At 43.8% G+C, this 17,869-nt stretch overlaps 3 protein-coding genes across 7 annotated transcripts; 1 reads left to right on the top strand and 2 right to left on the bottom strand.

Moving 5' to 3' along the window:
• Nucleotides 1-234: 234 nt before the first annotated feature.
• Nucleotides 235-6,139, bottom strand: LOC133888482 (uncharacterized). 2 transcript variants are annotated; one of them, XM_062328751.1, is made up of 6 exons: nt 5,645-6,139; nt 3,021-3,715; nt 2,482-2,674; nt 2,216-2,280; nt 1,889-2,099; nt 235-920 (listed from the first exon to the last, which is right to left on the bottom strand). In XM_062328751.1, the coding sequence occupies exons 1-6, from the start codon at nt 5,798-5,800 to the stop codon at nt 573-575; spliced, it is 1,668 nt and encodes a 555-aa protein (XP_062184735.1). In that variant the 5' UTR covers nt 5,801-6,139; the 3' UTR covers nt 235-572. The 2 variants fall into 2 exon arrangements, with proteins under 2 accessions (XP_062184735.1, XP_062184736.1); XM_062328752.1 differs by lacking the exons at nt 1,889-2,099; nt 2,216-2,280.
• Nucleotides 6,140-13,156: 7,017 nt separating this feature from the next.
• On the bottom strand, nt 13,157-15,062 carry LOC133889089 (uncharacterized; the record flags this gene model as incomplete). Its single annotated transcript, XM_062329544.1, has 6 exons — nt 13,157-13,665; nt 13,759-13,970; nt 14,072-14,136; nt 14,283-14,426; nt 14,520-14,643; nt 14,909-15,062. Coding segments are annotated over 6 exons (948 nt in total), but the record flags the coding sequence as incomplete, so codon positions are not given.
• Nucleotides 15,063-15,475: 413 nt separating this feature from the next.
• On the top strand, nt 15,476-16,888 carry LOC133889090 (heavy metal-associated isoprenylated plant protein 39-like). 4 transcript variants are annotated; one of them, XM_062329548.1, is made up of 4 exons: nt 15,476-15,729; nt 15,828-15,986; nt 16,083-16,164; nt 16,386-16,888. In XM_062329548.1, exons 2-4 carry the CDS (start codon nt 15,975-15,977, stop codon nt 16,553-16,555), a joined length of 264 nt encoding a protein of 87 aa, XP_062185532.1. In that variant the 5' UTR covers nt 15,476-15,729; nt 15,828-15,974; the 3' UTR covers nt 16,556-16,888. The 4 variants fall into 4 exon arrangements, with proteins under 4 accessions (XP_062185532.1, XP_062185531.1, XP_062185529.1 ...); XM_062329547.1 differs by having other exon boundaries at nt 15,824-15,986; XM_062329545.1 differs by having other exon boundaries at nt 15,476-15,986.
• Nucleotides 16,889-17,869: the final 981 nt, after the last annotated feature.

Here is a 17,869-nt window from a genome sequence, read left to right as displayed (position 1 = left end):
TAAATCCTGGTGAGACACCTGAGTCCGATCCCAGGGATCGAACTCGGGCGGAGAGCGCTCCACTGGAGCACGCTACCACTGGGCTACGAGCCCGTTCTCTCATTCAAGAGTCTTTGCACACTTGTTTTGAGTTAGCACAGAATATCTACTATATCCATACCACTGTTTATTGCATCTAAACAATCTCAGTGAGGCAGTAAAAGCATTTATATATATCATACGAACAATTCAACGTGAAACCAAAGAAGACAGGGTCGAGAATTATCTTCTGAAAAATTGTAAGAGTATTTCAAAGTCATAACCACAATGACTTTACAAAGTAGCTCTAATCCGAACAAAATTAAATACAGGAAAATAGAAGGTATAAGTAAACATTAATTTACGAAAAAGAAAAGTACCAAAGAAAAGCCGGTATTGGCTCAATTTCTCTAGATGCATTCACAATGATTTGAGTAGATGAATGCTTGATATTTGTTAACCCCACAATGACACTGAGTTCGATCATAAATTCTAAATAGTCAACCAATTATGTAGGTCTGTGCTTGGAAGAAAAAAAGAGCCAGGGGCTCAATCTAAGCCTTTGAAGCTCTTTGCTCCCACATTTCAACCTGCTTTATTGAATTTTCTTTCCTCTGTTGTAGCATCTTGAGCTCATGAGGACCATAGGGGGGAGGCAGATCGCATGGACCTGCATCACGGGCAGACTTCACCATGGATTCCACAAGAAACTTCTTCTCGAGGCCTTCAGCTTGGCAGACCAAAGACTCAGAACAGACCTCGACAGCTTGAGGTGGCTTAGTTGGCTTGAACTTCAGGAGCTTGGCGTATTCAGATAGAAGGTGAAGCATGTAGTCATAAACATGGTCCATACTGAGCTCTTCTTGAATGAAATTGCTTGCTTGCTTCCCTATGCGCTGTGCCTATGATAGCTTTAAAGTATGAGAACAGCATTCCATTTGAGAACAATACAGTAGATTTTCCCAAAAGGAGAAGGAACAACCTAATAGACTAACATAAAGGCACGCAAAAAAATTAAATAGTCTACACAGTAAAACTTACTGCAACCTGTCCGATTTACTTGTTTATAACATTGATACAGGCTCTAATGCTCACCTTTGACTATTCCTTTTTCTAAGCATATATTATCAAAGCCATAAAACTACGATAACACTGAAATACTTTTGACGATGACTATATAAAGTTGTGTGACAAATCTAAGTATTTTTGTTTATCATAATGGCCAAAGTTTTGCATGTTTGAACGCATGCATCCTAGGACATCTATTTTGGACTATAGTAACATTTAAGAAATTCCTTAACTCAATGGAAAACTCCAAATGGCCTTTAGTAAAGATAACGCAAGTGAAACAAGTTCATTAAACAGTAGGCACTTATCCAGCCTAAATTGACGAGTAGAGTACTACAGATTTTGGATGAAAAATTTCGACCTTGCATTTCTTAATCTCCTGCTCAAATATTAACAAGTCACTGCTCTCTCTATATTATGTTCTATCAGGGTTCATGGTTTATATCACAGCAAGTTCTGATGCTATTTACTTTTTAACAAAAGGTCAAAAACTCAAAATTATACCATGGTCAGTAAATTGACTTCCCAGTGCACTGTTAGGTGCAGAAATTGTTTGTGTGGAACTCTTTTAGTAACACTACATGAGTCATGTTTTAATTATGTTACATTAGTGAGAGTGTGAGACATAGATAGCCGAAAAAAGATCAGACATCTCGGGTTCCTGTCATATATTGCAGCTCAACTAGATTTCTATTAATAACAAACTTAGCTTGTTATGAGTATTTCCATATCTAATGTTTAGCACTGCAAAATTTAATTTCCTGCTAATGTAGATGACTGGATGTAGATAGATGCAAAGTACCAATTGCTTGTGAGAGTTGCCCCAGTCAACAGCATATTTGATGGAGCCACATTTATTGTCAGACCGAACAGGCCAGTAATGCTGAATCGGCATAAGTGACCTTGAAAAGAAATCATAGTATTTTGGTGTAACCAACAGTGTCATTGAATCACATGCTAGTATATATTTCTGACTGATTGACCATGCTGATCCTTCAACATAGATCTTGTATCTGTTAAAGGTTAAGAAAATGTTAAGAACTTAACGTGCAACTGATAAAACTATGTAACCCCTTGCCTGGTATAACCAAAGAAGAATAAATTTATTCTTTTTTTAAAAAAAAAGAACCTGTGAGCGCATTGACTACCCAAATCTGAGTCCTTAAACCCTGTCTTGCTCTCTTTGAACCAGTCCTACATCCCAAAGAACAAAAACAAAGTAAGATAATGAATATCTTCAGTATTTGTCCCCAAAAGCAAAATTACATAAGTAAACATGCAATAGTATCGATTACGCTGGAATCGAACCATTTAAGTCTATGAGGGCAACGGGGAGGCACTACTTTTTCCAAGGACCATTAATTGCTGGGTTGGCAAAATTATCAGACGAGCTACCTGATTGTAGATCCTTGCGTTCCAATCTTGCGTGCTAGAGACATTACACTTAACCAATTCCTGCCGTGTCACAGAAACTGATGGATTCCCTTTCCAGTAAGCATAAGGTTCTCTATCCAACCATCTCACCCTATTATTACCATCCTTCAAGTCCTCCTGCAGGGCGTCCCATGGCTTTAAGTTGATCTCCGGCCTGTCAGCCAAGATTAGTTATTAAAAGTGTTGCACTTCATATGCACACCTGACCATGAAGGTCCAAAATTCAAGTTATGGAAACAATAGATATTAAATTTGAATATTCTATCAGCAAAACTGAAAACATTAGCCACTAATTAACTAGTACATGGATATGAGGATATATGAGTGAACAGTGGTTAGCACAGTAGAAATGGTGCATATACTAGATCATGAGTTCATGACTGATGGTTCGAAAATATCATAGGGATGCAGTTTTGACTTCATCAAATTTGCTCACTTCTTCATTTATCCCTTTTAGAATGAAATCCATGATTGTAACATAAGCAAGGAAGTAAAATTACCATCCCCAGAACGACCAATCCGGGAAGGCGATATCCAGCGTCCTCTCATCCCCGCAGTACCGGAACAGCGGCGGCATGACCTTGGCGTACCTCCCGCGGTAGAGGTGGGTGCGGACGACGGGCCAGTCGACGCAGTCGAACATGAGGTCGAGGTCGGGGACGCGGCCTGGGTAGCGGCGGAGCAGCTGGAGGACGCCCCAGATGGTGAAGAGGTCCCGGGTCTGGAACGCCGGGCGGAACCGCTGGACGTAGGCGCGCCCGCTGAGCACGACGAGGCGGAAGCTGGCGGTGAGGCGGGCGCGATCGAGCATGGCGCGTGTGATCCCACCCGCGGCGCGCCATGGGCGGAGGTCCTCGTGGATGAATCGGAAGTAGGAGGGGCACGAGTGGTTGGCGGAGGAGGATGCGATGGGTGGTGGGCTGCGGGAAGACGGGCAGGTGGTGGAGGAGGAGAGGGCGCGAGCGAGGGTTTGGGAGGTTTGGGGCGTTCTGGCAGGGTGGGAGAGGTTGAGGGCGCGTAGGCCTGGCGCGGGGCAGGAGATGGAGTAGGTGGGAGGCGGTGGCCGGGAAGGGGGAGGCGGAGGTGGTGCCGACGACCGCGGCGGCTGCTGGTGTTGTGTTTGGGTGTGGAGGGCGGCCGCCGCGTCGGCGGGAGTGGCCGCGGTGGCGGGGAGGCGCGTCAGGCGGCCCTGCAACTGAAAAGGAGAGAGGAGACGTGATCATTAGAACGGTGGTAGTAATGGATCGGCTAATCATTTGGGCCCAACGAAGAATTCCCCCATCCTAGCCCAATTCTGAACACGCCCCAAGACTGGGCTGCCCACTAGCGCCGGACATTTGGGCTTACGCCCAATAAGCCGCATCACAGGCTCGAGTTTTTTTTGGATTAAAAATTTAAATAAATATAAAAAAATTTCCACGTGGAATCTATTTATTTAAATTTTTAATCCAAAAAATATATTAAAAAAAAACTCTCACAGGCTCAGTCCGTAACGTGGCGATGCCGCAGCTCCACCCAGCTACCGTTTCCGAGGAAGGAACCAGAGGAGCAGGATCCCCGCCCGCTGATTCCTGGTGGCTCGCCTGGTCACGGCACATGTCACTGACTCACCAGACTCGCACCACAGACGTGGCGAGCGTCCAGGTTCCGCATGCCTGTGGTCTGTGGACCTCCAGGCTCCAGCCCGTGAACGTTCTCTGCTTGTCTGGTCTTTAATTCGCTCTCCGTCTCTTTCCGCTTCTGTTCATCAATTAAATTGGTTCATTTCTACATGAACTCTCGTGATCTTACCAAACCATGCCTCCTGAAAGAAACTCCAATTGGTCCATTTCTTTCGGTCTTGTAGGTTGGCACATGGTAGAGAGGATGATAGGTACACATCCCCTGGCAACACTTTTTAAGATGTTAGGTGTGCACATGCATGCGCGCACTCATTACAAATGTAAATTATTTTAGCATCTTCAACTATTCTCTAAATATAAGTTATTCTCAAACTTCTATGCACTTTTTTCTTTTTTATTCCCTTCTTATCCTTATTTAATAAATTTTATCACTCTCATAAATAAATAAGTTATCTTTTTCAATACAAAATAAAGAAGAGGTAATAAGATTATTTGATCTACTTTCTTAATCCTTATGCATAAATCTAAAACGACCTACATTTGCAATCGGAGAGAGTAGGTATTAACACACGTCTAAATACATATTTATGTGGACACGTGATTTAACTACTAAACGTATCACGTGCATATATATTATTCTTCTCTGAATTTAATCCTAAAAATAGCAACACGCGTTCCGAACCTAAAACTCGAACTCAGATGAATACATTCCTCGAAAGACCCTAACGAACCAAGCTAGGTTCCAGACAACATAGTCTACCGCGTCATAAAGACCTAAACAACTAGTACTATAGTCTACAGTACGTGCGGGAACGAGCACCCTGACGTGTGGGGCACAATACGGAACAGAAAATGGAGAACTATTGCCTACCTAGCACCTACGGCCTTCCTGCGCCGGTGGTCCAAAGCCGGCGAGCCACTGACTAAAGGAGCCGGTGTTAGGAAAACCACAACGCTAGTCTTGTTCCGGGGGTCCCCTAGCATCCACGCAAAACGCCGTGTCGCCGCCTTAGTTTCGGTCTCGCACTCTCAGTGAATTAGTAGACGACAAGCGACGAATCACTCAGAAATTCCTGAGGAGAAAAATCCTTGGGCTTACTCTGTAGAGCCATCAAACTAAATAAAGCTCATGTTGTTTCCTGATCAACGTACGCGGCAGTCCGGTGAATGCCGTGCAAAGGTAGCCGTAGGGCATTGTGCCCCAGCAACCATTTGCAGGCCAAACAGAGCTCAACAGACAAGCAGCCAAAAGGAGAAGGTGCCAACCCTACGGCCGAAATTAGAGCATACCCAGACCATTCGCAGTTGTGTTTTGATCTGAAAACCCGTAAGTTTGCGTACTCTCGGAGTCTCGGCCTGGGAAATGAAGTTACTCCAGTAATTTGCGTCGTTTGCTAAGGAAAAGAAAGATTCTCCTGATCGTGCAAAGCAACAGCATGGCAACTGAAGAGAGAGGCCGAGGACGCACAGCAACAAGAAGGAATCAGAGAGCTTCAACTCACAGCAGTGGTGGTGGTGGTGATCCAGCGAGCCGAAACGACCGCCCCGACGATGATGACGGAGAGGAAGAGGAACGCGGCGCTCGTCCTCGACAACGCCGGGACGAGCACGGTGGGCCGCCGGCAGTCCGCGCCCGCAGCCGGGGCAGCCGTCGCCATGGCCGGCCGCTGGCCGCCTCGACAGTGACCTCTCTCGGCCCGCGTGAGGAAGCAGAGATATACTGCTATGCCTCCTCTGCCTCTGGACTATTAATCAGGGACTCCTAGCCTGAGCTTCAGTGAGCCATGAACTTGTGACGTCCCCAGAGGCAAGCGAAGAAGGCGACGGCTGATTTATGAGGCCTGCGCGGACAAGCGAGACGCTTAATTGTTTAAGGCGGGGCACGGGAGTCCGGAGTCCGGACGCGAGCTGGAAGGCAACTGGTCTGCTGCACTAGTGTTCGCAAGCTCTGGGGAGAAACAAAGGAGGAGAAAGTCGTCCTATTATAGTAGACTCACCAAGAGAAAGTCTGGAATGTGCAGCGTATGCGAGGGAAAATTTATAATAAGACAGCTTTCGCGTGGCCCGTTGATTTATTGTGATTGGATGGTTGATATGATCAAATAAAAGTTAGTGATGGCTTACCATAGCACACGAAGGGAATAAGGAAACCAATTATACACTTCAATGAGCCAAATTAGTTGTATCTTACAAGGGAGGGTGAGGCTGCCTTTTTCACACGTTCTAGTGCTAACGCTTGCAACGGAGAAAAAACTTTTTAAAGAAAGAAAAAGAAAATAAGAAAAGAGGCGGGTGCGTGGATCAAAACTAATATTGAACTACTCAACAGTTGTGAATAAGTCTAATTTTGGAAGTTAAAAAGGTGTTTTGTATAAGAACTCTCGGTGCAGACCCTATCATGTTTATGTTATAGAAAAATAACTCTATTAAATTATGATTATGATTTTGATAATTAATAATAGTATAGTCATTGTGATTAACATGTTTATCAATATATATATTTTAGTAAGTCTTATAGATGCAACGTAAAGAAGTCACTATAGTTGGGGCAAAGATTGATTGAATTGGAAAAGTCTCAGGAGAATTGCTCTCACCAGATGGTCCGATGATCTATGTGTTAAACTTACCGAAACATTTCTGACAAAAGAGGAGAGAATGATGATGACCTCACCGGAAGGATTGATGATTAGCAAGTGTGCTCACCGGAGTAATTCTTCTAGGGAATGGTGTTGTGCTGAAGAATGGAGAACAGTTGAGCGGATAGCCCGGTGCTTAGCTTGTACACACCGGAGGAAGTGCACTGGAATATTTTCCAGTGCAAAGGAAAAGACGAAGACCTAATCGGATAGCCTGGTGCTTGGAATGTTCACACCGGATTGTAGCACCAGAGTATTTCTTGCAGAGGTGACGACAAGTGTTGAAGAATGAAGAATAACGCACCGGAAGGTCCTATGCTCTGAAGATCAACACACCAGAACATTTCTTGCAGAGAAGAAGTGATGCGGTCTGACTCAAGTAAACTCACCGGAAGGTCTGGTGATGGAGTTAAAGATCTCACTGGAGTATCTGGCATTTAAGATGACTTTGAGTGGGAGTCTAACGGCTAGTTTCTGGTGATGTACACACCAGATTATCAGATATTTATACTACTGTTGTCACCAAATAATCCGGTGTTAACAGCTTTTTTAGCCGTTAGGTTAACAGCTAGTTGGCGAGTTTGAGCCTATAAATACCTCTCCACTCAGCCATTTTAAGGTACTAGAGTCCAGAGAAACACATAGATATGTGAGAAGACATCTAAGCCACCAAAGTGCTTAATGTGATCATCCAATACAATTAAGCAGACATTTAGTGAGTGATTAGTGCTTATAGGCCTAGAGAGAGTGTTGCTAGGTGATTATTACCAATAGAGTGGATCAAAGAGTGATCCTAGCTTATATCGGGTGTACGTCGACGTCTTGGAGTCTTGGTGACTCACCGGCATCTTGACCCAGAGTTGCTGAAGCTTGTTAACCCTCCGACTTGGTGTGGAGCAGCGGCATGACACGTGTACAGAGACGCGGAGACCCTTACCTTGGTGGCTCAAGCTCTGAAGTGAAGACGATGACAAGTGACTGGGAGAGAGACTAGTAGTGAGATATTGCCTTTGTGGCTTGGTGACTCATCCGGGTTGAGACTTTATTTTTGTGATTTGGTGACATAAGAGCCATGATCGGAAGAGTCTTGACGATCGTGAGTATATATTTTGTGGAGCTCTAACGTAGACTAGGGGTGGCATTCATACTATCGATACCATGGGATAAAAATCCCTTATGCCAAGTTTGTCTTATCTACTGTCTTTATGCTTCCGCATTTACATTCTTGCAATCTACCTTTGTGTATTTACTTTCCTAAAATAGCTTGTTAGGATTAGCTATATGTTGCAAACCTTTTGAGTGGTAGAATAGACACACTAGATAAATCTAGAGCATATTTATATAGAAATTGATATATGTTTATTTTGTAAAAATTTTAAAGCCAATTAGGTTAGTTTTTAAGTGTCCTAATTTATCTCCCTCTTAGGATGTCATTGATCATTTTAATTGGTATCAGAGCTAGGGCTCTCACCGGCTCTACAATTGGTTTTAGAGCCTCTCACCTTTCACAAGGTTTAACCAATTCAACAAGCATTTGAGCCGTAGTCTCATTGTAAACAGTTTAGGCTTCACCGTCTAGAGAGTTGTGATATCCGAGGTTGGAATAGATTCTCATAGTTCTCCACTCTTCGATGAAGAAAATTTCTCTTGATGAAAAATTCTAATGTCTTGTTATTTGCAAGCTCGATGTTTAGATGTCTGGAGGATCACTGAAGAAGGGATGAGATCATGTGTCGCCAACAAGGAGAAGCAATTAGATGTATTGGCCAAGAGTATCCTTTTATCATCTTTATGCGTTGATGCATTTAATCGTGTTTATTCTCTCACCAATGTACATGATATTTAGAATAGTCTCATTGAAATACATGAAGGCACAAATGATATACACAGTGAGAAATATTATGTACTTGTTACTAAGCTCAATGACATCAAACAACTACCTCATGAAAGTGCTACTGACATGTACTCATATTTGAATATTCTTATCAATAAGATCAATAGGATATATTTGACGTCAATTGACGATAATCAAGTGGTGAGCAGAATACTTCAAGATCTTTTCTAAAGTATAAGTTGATAGTCTCTATCATCTACGACAATTATAACATCAAGAAGATGACTCCAAATCAAGTGCTCGACAAGATCACCACTCATAAGATGACTATGAACATGAGGGTGAAAACTTCTTTCTCATCCAACACCAAGAAACTTGCTCTCACAAGCAAACAAGCTCAATGTCAACACATGAAGACAAGGATAAGGAGGCAAGAGCAAGAGTCAAGCTCAAGCGAAGATGACGGTGATCAAGATAAAGAGAGCAATAAAGAGGATGATCAAAGCATATTAAGTGATGAAGAAATTGATTCTAAGATCATCAAGCTCTTCTTAAAATTAAAGAAGAATATGAAGAGAGTCAATGCCAAGATTGATCATCCGATCTCTATTGAAGACTTAGTCAACACAATATATCATATCAAGAATGAGAAGAAGACTAAGAATAAGAGAGAGACAAGAGAAAGAGTCAAAGCATTCGCAAGCATAGGAAGAAGTATGAGCGACAATGAAGAATCGAGTTCAAGTGATAGAAAGCCTCACCATCCTCCTGTCCAAGAGAAACTCTTCCTCAAGATCGTCATCATGGAAGTTATATCACAAGTGCCTTATGGCCAAATATATGGATAGCGCTGTAAGTAATGATGAATTCGATGAGGATTCCTCCTCTTAAGAAGAACTTCTTTATTTGATGAATGAGCAACAAATGACTCTTAAGAAACAATCAAAAGACATTAAGAAATTTAACACACTTAATGACATTTATGATACCTTTGTTTCTAATTATGAACAACTATTGAGCAAATTCAAATTGCTAAGGTCCATTTGAAACAATTTACCCCACTCTTTAATTTCAAGTCTAAGATAGATAATTTCACTTCTTGTGAGGATTTATTTAATTTATCTATCTCACCCCTTTGTAATGATACATGCATTAAGAATGTTGTTGTAGAACTATCTAATGAACTCATTACATAAAAGACTGATAAGCTCAAGCAAGAAGTAAAGAAACTCAAGAATGACTTGGCAAGATTATAGAAAAAGAACCATGTCTAACCTCATCAAGATAACCATACTATTATGGTGAAAAAACTTACGGAGGGGTCCACCGTGATATACTTAAAGTGCCATCAAGAAAGAGACCAAGGAGAAAAATAAGAAGGCGAACCTCTCCAACAAGACCTCCAACAACTACACCAAACCTAACCATAAAACCAAAAGCAAAAGCAACCACAACAAGCTCAAAAAAATAGTGGCAAAGTGGTTACGCATATGGTTAGGAGAAAGGACTAGGGGTAGAACCAACCTATTTGGGTGTCTAAGGAAGTCATCACCAACATGAAGGAACTCCAATTAATTCAGATTCAAGCAAAGAAGTCAAGTACATAAGATTGGACGTATTGATGAAGATCATAATCATCATATACTCAAATCTCCATCCAAAGTTAAAAGAGGTAATAGAGCTAGATATAAAATCTTTCAATAATTGCAGCTCATTTACCTTATGTAGGATTGTATATGTATGTTTCAATTTATTGGAATACATAGTGTAGGTTTTTATATGATATGTTGCTTGTATTTTTCTTTTTTTATGAGCAACTTACATGGTTTATTAGTTATAGGTTGTTGATACTAGTTTTACCATTCATATTTTTCATGTGCCATGATCTCTCACAAGCAAATCTTTATAGAATAAATCTCTATTGTTATCAAAGGCAAGTGCAGATCTCTTACAAGTAATTCAACATTTGTATGCACATATTTAATGGGAGCATATCCTATAGGTTGTAATTTTGAGACTAACATATGTTGCTAGATGTATATTTATAGTCTCATGGAGCAATCAACACGTCCTTTGAGGTATACAATGCTTAAAGACTTTAATTACTATAATTGTTAATTCATTTCTACATTTAAGCTATCTCCATCCATGATATTACTTAAATTTTCTGCCTCTACTTATTGTCTAAATATGTATATATTGCTATATTCCTACAACTGGTATTCACAAGTGGGTCTCATTATATGTATGCACATATATAGGAGGAATTTAGATTATATCATGTGAGTTTTATGAATTATGATCCTTGTTTATCTTTTTCAATTGTTATCAATGCCTCATACCTTTATAATTGATATATCTTTTCAATCGGCATCATTTCATTGGATCATAATTTATGAAACTCTTTCTCCTGTGCTCTAACGCTCTTCCTCGAGTTCAACATGTTTTTGTAGCCCTTTTTGAGATTGTTGATAAAGAGGGAAAAGTTTGAAGACTAAAGAAAGAGGCATACCTAGGGAAGAATAATCAAGATGCAAAGATTGATAAAGGGGGACTCATCTACATTTGGTATCAAAAACATGCAATGGAGAAACTCTTGCATGAGTCCATCAATGAAGATAGTGGTAATGGAGAAATGGGGAGCCACAACAAAATAGGACTAAGTAGTAAGAACATGCATCTAAGCAATATGGTAAGTTTTTGTGCTCTCTACAATTGATATTATTTATTATTTGCCACTTGCTTTGCTTGTGTTGTCATCAATCACAAAAATAGGAGATTGTAGTGAAAATAACACTATTAGGCCATAATTATGATTTTGATGATTAATACCAACATAATCATTGGAACTAACATGTTTGTTAACGTATATGCTTAGTAGGTCTCATAGATGCAGTACATAAAGAAGCCACCGTAACCGGGACAAAAATTGACTGAATTGGAGAACTCACGGGAGAATTGCTCTCACCGGATGGTCCAGTGCTCTGTGTTAAACTCACCGGAGCATTTCTGACAAAAGAGGAGAAAATGCTGAAGACCTAACCGGAAGTTCCGGTGATTAGTAAATGTGTTTACTGGAGTAATTCTTCCAAAGAAGGGTGTTATGATGAAGAATGAAGAACATTTGAGTGGATAGTCTGGTGCTTAGCTTATGCATACCGGAGGAAGTGCACCGGAGTATATTTCAGTGTAGAGGAAAATATGAAGATCTGACCGGATAGTCTGGTGCTTGGAATGTTCACACCGGATTGTAGCACTGGAGCATTTCTTGCAGAGCCAACATCAAGTGATGAAGAATGAAGAACAACGCACCGGAAGGCTCGGTGCTATAAAGATCAACAAACACAGGAGCAATTCTTGCAGAGAAGAAGTGGCACGGTCTGACTCAAGTGAACTCACCAGAAGGTACGGTGATGGAGTTTAAAATCTCACCGAAGTATCCGATGTTCAGGATGGCTTTGAATGGGAGTCTAACGGCTAGTTGCTGATGATGTACACACCAGGTTATCTGGTGTTTGTACTACTGTTGTCACCGGACAATCAGGTGTTAACAACTTTTTTGAGCCGTTGGGTTAACGGCTAGTTGACGAGTTTGAGGCTATAAATACTTTTTCACTCAACCATTTGAAGTTGCTGGAGTCCAGAGAAACACAGAGACACTTGAGAAGATATCCAAACCACCAAAGTATTTAATGTGATCATCCAATGCAATTAAGCGCACGTTTAGTGAGTGTTTAGTGCTTATAGATCTAGAGAGAGTGTTGCTAGAGGATTGCTGCCTAGAGAGTGAATCAAGAAGTGATCCTAGCTTATATCGGGTGGTACGTCAACACCTTGGAGTCCTAGTGACTTGCCGGCACCTTGAGCCGGAGTTGCTCAAACTTGTTGACCCTACGACTTGATGATGAGTGGCAGCAAGATACGTGTACAGGGACGTGAAAACCCTTGCTTTGGTGACTTAAGCTCTGAAGTGAAGACGACGACAAGTGATCGGGAGAGAGACTAGTGGTAAGATCTTGCTTTTATGGCTTGATGGCTTATCTGAGTTAAGGCCTTACCTTTGTAATTTAGTAACTCAAGAGTCGTAACCGGAAGAGTCTTAAAGATCAGGATCATATCCTTGGTAAAACTCCAACGTGAACTAGGGGTGACATTTATGCTATTGATATCACGAGATAAAAATCGCTCGTGCCAAATTTATTTTCTCTATCATCTTTACACGTCCACATTTATATTCTTGCAATCTATCTTAGTATATTTACTTTCCTACAATAATTTGTTAGAATTGTCTATAAATTGTAAACCTTTTGAGCGGTAGAATAGACACATTAGATAAATCTAAAATATACTTAGATAGAAATTGATATAGATTTATCTTGTGAAAATTTTAAACCAATTAGATTAATTTTAAATATCCTAATTTATCTTCTATTAGAACGTCACCTATCTCTTCACATATGGATATGTTATTAATGTCCATAATTTGGTCTGATAAACATGAACTACGCTGGAGATGATAATCAAGGCATATCAACAAAATTGGATTCTCGGCTAGATGTAGAGTTCCTTATAGGGGTGAAATGTATTGTTTGAAAGGACGAATCCACAAATATTAACATTAGAAACTCGCTCTGTTTGTTTGCCTAAAGAATCCATCCTCTTTGATTAAATTTTGTAACAAAAATCTTGTCATCCTCTCCCTTCTATCTGTCAGCTGTCAATGCTTCTCCCAGGCCTCCATTTGCCTCACCACACCTTCTTTCGTTCTTCGCAGCGTCTCCAGTTCTTCAGAACCGAAAGGCTGCTACAGCCTGCAGGGATCCTCGCTGCTCGTACCGGTCACCACCGTGTCCATCATGTACTTCCTCTCCAGACCCCGCCGTCCCTGCGTCATGGATTCGACGGTGACCTCCACGGCTCCGCGAGGCACCGCGGGCTTGTACCGTAGCTGCTTCGCGTACTCCGTGAGAAGGTGGAACATGTAGTCGTGGACGTTGTCGATCGTCAGCTCTTCCTGGATGAACCTGCTCGCGTTCCCTCCGATTTGCTGCGCCTACCGACACGAGCACAGCAATACAGAACGTTTGGTCCGATTCAGAATTCATGTTGGTGTAGCACGCGAGATGAGGTCGGGACGGAGAAATACCTTGTCCGTGTGAGCGTTGCCCCAATCCACGGCGAATTTGATGGAGGGGCACTTGCCGCGGTCGCGGATGGGCCAGTAGTGCCGCAGCGGCGTCAGCCCCCGCGAGAAGAAGTCGTGGAGCCTCGGCCGCACCATGAGCGCCACCGAGTCGCACGCCAGGATGTACTTCTCGCTCACCGACCAGCCCCGCGCCTTCGACATAGATCTTGTACCTGCACACGCCACACGCACGGAGCAGCGAGCGATGCAACTGTCAAGTACGGACCGCGGTCTGACGTGAGAGCAGGCTAACAAAAAAATCCTGTTGTTTTACCTGTGCGTGCATTGCTTGGACAAGTCCGATTCCCGGAACCCTTCCTGCACCTCCTTCCTCCAGTCCTGAAAAGTGCAATCGCCTGTGTTACGTACTAGTTAGGAGTTGCTACTCCTGTTTGCAAGTGCGTGTGTGCGCTTCTGCACGATTCAGCGCGAGTACTTGGGCATATATCCGCACGTTCCAGTCACGCTTGCCCGACACATTGCACCTGAGGAGGTCCCGGCGTCCGGCGCCCACCGTCGGGTTCCCCTTCCAGTACCCGTACGGCGCTCTGTCCGTCCAGTTCACCGTCGCGTTCCCTTCTGTTATCTCCCTTCGCAGTGCTTCCCACGGCTTTATGTTGAGCTCCGTCCTTCAAAAATCAAAGTAGAACGGGACATTCTGTGACTCAAAGTACGGGAGCATTGCGTACGAATGTACTCATGCATGCATTGTGTGTATTTACCAACCCCAGAATGACCAGTCAGGGAAGGCAATGTCCAGCGTAGCCTCGCTGCCGCAGTACCGGAACAGCAATTTCACTTGCTTCGTCCGCTGCCGTAGCAAGATGGCAAAGCCGCAGTATTGGCCTCCAATAAAAACCCCAGTAAAGTACCGGTGTTAAAATAAATCTAAGTGCTGGTTCAGTTGTACGACAAACATACTTGTCGGCAACCGTACTACACTACTATTCTAACTGGGGCGCTTTGCCTGCCGAAGGCTTGTCGTAATTCTGAACCAATCATGAATCTCCCAATGCTACGGTGGAACAAATCCAACCATGTGTACTCAAGAGACAAAAAGAGAGAACTGCATCGTGCAAAAGACTATGTAGGCATTTGTAGGAAACCTTACTCTGGCACTGGTTGACATCCAGCAAGCGGAGACTAAGGCTCCGGCGACGACAGCGGCGAAGAAGACGAACACGCCGCCACTCACTGCCGGACAGGGTGCCGCAGCCAGGCTCTGGGTGAGCGGACCGACCTTCGCCGCAGCCTCCATCCCTCGATCAGAAGCATGACTCTACCCCAAGCAGCTAGCTCACACCGGAAAGCGATCAGGACATGTTCCTTTTCCTCCTGATCATTACCCCGGACTCCTGTTTGTGTTTTCTACTCGGCTTTTACATGTGCTTGACTTTTTTGGGCGTGTAGGATGGAGAACAGAACGAAGAGCGTGATGTGGCGGAGCGCGCTGCCTCTGACGCTGACTGCCCAACCAATCAACCATTCTGCTGCTTCATCCCGTTTAATCTGCTCAGTGCAGCATCGATCCGATATGATTCCTGGAGGAAAGGTGGCCAACCCACCCACCGCACCGGTTGTTTTCGCCTTTCGCGTGCGAGCTTCCACTAACCTCTCTACTCTTTCGCGGTGGTTTGCGTCAGGGCACGTCGGCGTGATTCGCCTCCTTTTTTCTCCCATGTACTAGCCGGCAGACTGTGTCAAAAACTGAGGGTAGTACTGTGGCTACTCTTGTAGTTTGTCATTCGCATTCTCCGGTCTGTCATGTTAGGAAGTGTGGAGCCACCGGTCTTACCCAACCTCACCTGACCTCATCCGAAGACGAAGCTAACCGGAGAGATTATATATGTGACCATCAGCCAGTGAAAGAGGATTGCTTGCAGGACCCAGGAAGCAACGTGACGACTGGTGCGAGCCGCGGCCATTGGCACGGTAATATTTTGGCATGCCGTTTTCTAATGAACTATCAGAGTCTTGGGTTCATACTGATGATCGGTGTCCACAACACACTCGCGAGAAAAAAGAGAGAGGAGAGAAGTCAGTAGGCGGTGAAGGTGCACAAGTTTGGGTTGATATCTCCCGGATCGGCTCGTTGGCGCACTGCAGAGTTCTACGCGCTGAAATCCAACAAGCAACCTCCTGTCTCTGTGACTCTGTCTTCCTTCCTCACCTCCTGGATGGCGCCGCAAGTACGGTTCCAGTTCATTGCTCAACTCGTCGAATCTTTCTCTACTTCATGTTGTTCCTTGATAGGGGTTCTAATTTCTGGGCTGTTTACATGGCAGCAGAAGGTGATCTTGAAGGTCTCCTCTATGAGTGATGAGAAAGTGAAGCAGAAGGCGATGGAAACTGTTGCGGATATCTACGGTTAGGGGAAATTTTAATCTTTTTTAGCTAGTTGCGGCCGTCATAGTGTGATCTGTTACTTTGATCCTTGCTCCTCGTCTTCTCGTTTCATCTTGGATCTGTTTGTGCTGCCTTGATACATCGAATCAAGTTTTCTCTGCCATGAAATTGAACTGTCCTGAGTCCTGACACGCATTGCTGATTTTCCCTTTTGACTTATTAACATGATCTTAAACATGCAGGAATCGATTCGATAGCCGCCGATCACAAAGATCAGAAGATGACCGTAATAGGTGAGATGGACACTGTCACGATCGCCAAGAAGTTGAAGAAGTTTGGGAAGATCGATATCGTCTCAGTTGGGCCGGCCAAGGAAGAGAAGAAGGACGACAAGAAAGGGGGAAATAAATGATCAAGCTTGGCCAGTTCATCGCATCGATGCCCCTGCTTCTCCTTTTCAGGATGAGCAATTGAGCATACTGTGCTTACAGTTTTGCTTCCTAGCGTGTACCTTAGACCCTGGCTGGTGTATATATGCAGTCTCTCATCTGGTTATCTGCAGATGTACTAGGCTATAAGGGCTATAAGAGTAAGAGTATTTGTAAGTGTATTTGTTCTAGGGACTGGAACATACACTTTTTTATATGTTACACTGTACACATGGTATCCTGTTTAGAATGTAGGAATGTTTGTGTTAACGTCCGGCTCTTTTTTACAGGGTTAACGTCCGGCTTTACTTGGTTCATCTTAGAGTGTTCAAATATTCCTTCAACTACATAGAACTCGCATAGATCACACACGGATTATAGGGAATGTTGTACATCGCATATACGAACTGCATAGAACTCGCATAGATCACATACAAATTACATGGGAACGTTGTACATAGCATATGTGAACTGCAAAGAACTCGTATACGGATTACACGGGAATGTTGTACATCGCATATGCGACTGAAATCCATCTTCCGCGCACTCTGTCTCTTTCCTCCCGTTGCTTCTCCGATGCTCGTCGGCCGTGCACCCAGTCACCCCCTCCCTCCTCCTGATCTCATCCTGTTCCCTAGCCTGCATCGCGTGTGATCACCGTCTCCTCTCATGCTCCTCAGCACGCGCTCATCATCTCCTCCATGCTCCCAAGCATGTGCTCCCTAGATCTGAAGGTGTGCTCCTTCTTCCCTCTCTCCGACCGCCGCCCTCCCTTGAGCTCCCGTCGCACTTGCCTCCTTCCCATTCCTATTGGTTGCAGCTCCTCCCACTTCCAGCAAATATCGCCACCCAGGGCCGGCCCTAGGGCAGGGCGGACGGGGCAACTGCCCCAAGCCATCGAAATCTAGGGGCCCTCAGTCGTGTGTGCATGTGCATATGAATGAGGCCTGCAACCGGCTAGCAACCAAGCATCCAAGCCCAACTCACCACTCCATGGCCCATGCTACAGGTTGCTACATCCCAACCAAGCCCAGTTCTCCAATAGTCCAACTAGTCCAAGTGGGCAGTGGCAAGTGCCCAACGTATTAGGTAACTAGGGCCCTTAGCTAAACATACCCCAGCCTCCCCTAGTTGTGGTTGACTGGTCTTTACCTATATGTACGTAGGCATCAGGCGTTGTCTTCCAAACTAGCCATCATCGAACAGATACGATCCCAGAAGCGATCACGGTAAGCATTGTTCGCTCGTTCCCCTCCCTTCCTCTCCTCCTGATCGCTCACCTGATCCTCCTCCTCCTT

Source organism: Phragmites australis, chromosome 13 (assembly GCF_958298935.1).
Source record: "Phragmites australis chromosome 13, lpPhrAust1.1, whole genome shotgun sequence".
NCBI lineage: Eukaryota > Viridiplantae > Streptophyta > Magnoliopsida > Poales > Poaceae > Phragmites > Phragmites australis.
The sequence above is the reverse complement of the archived record's forward strand: the minus strand, read 5'-3'. Positions and strand labels throughout refer to the sequence as shown.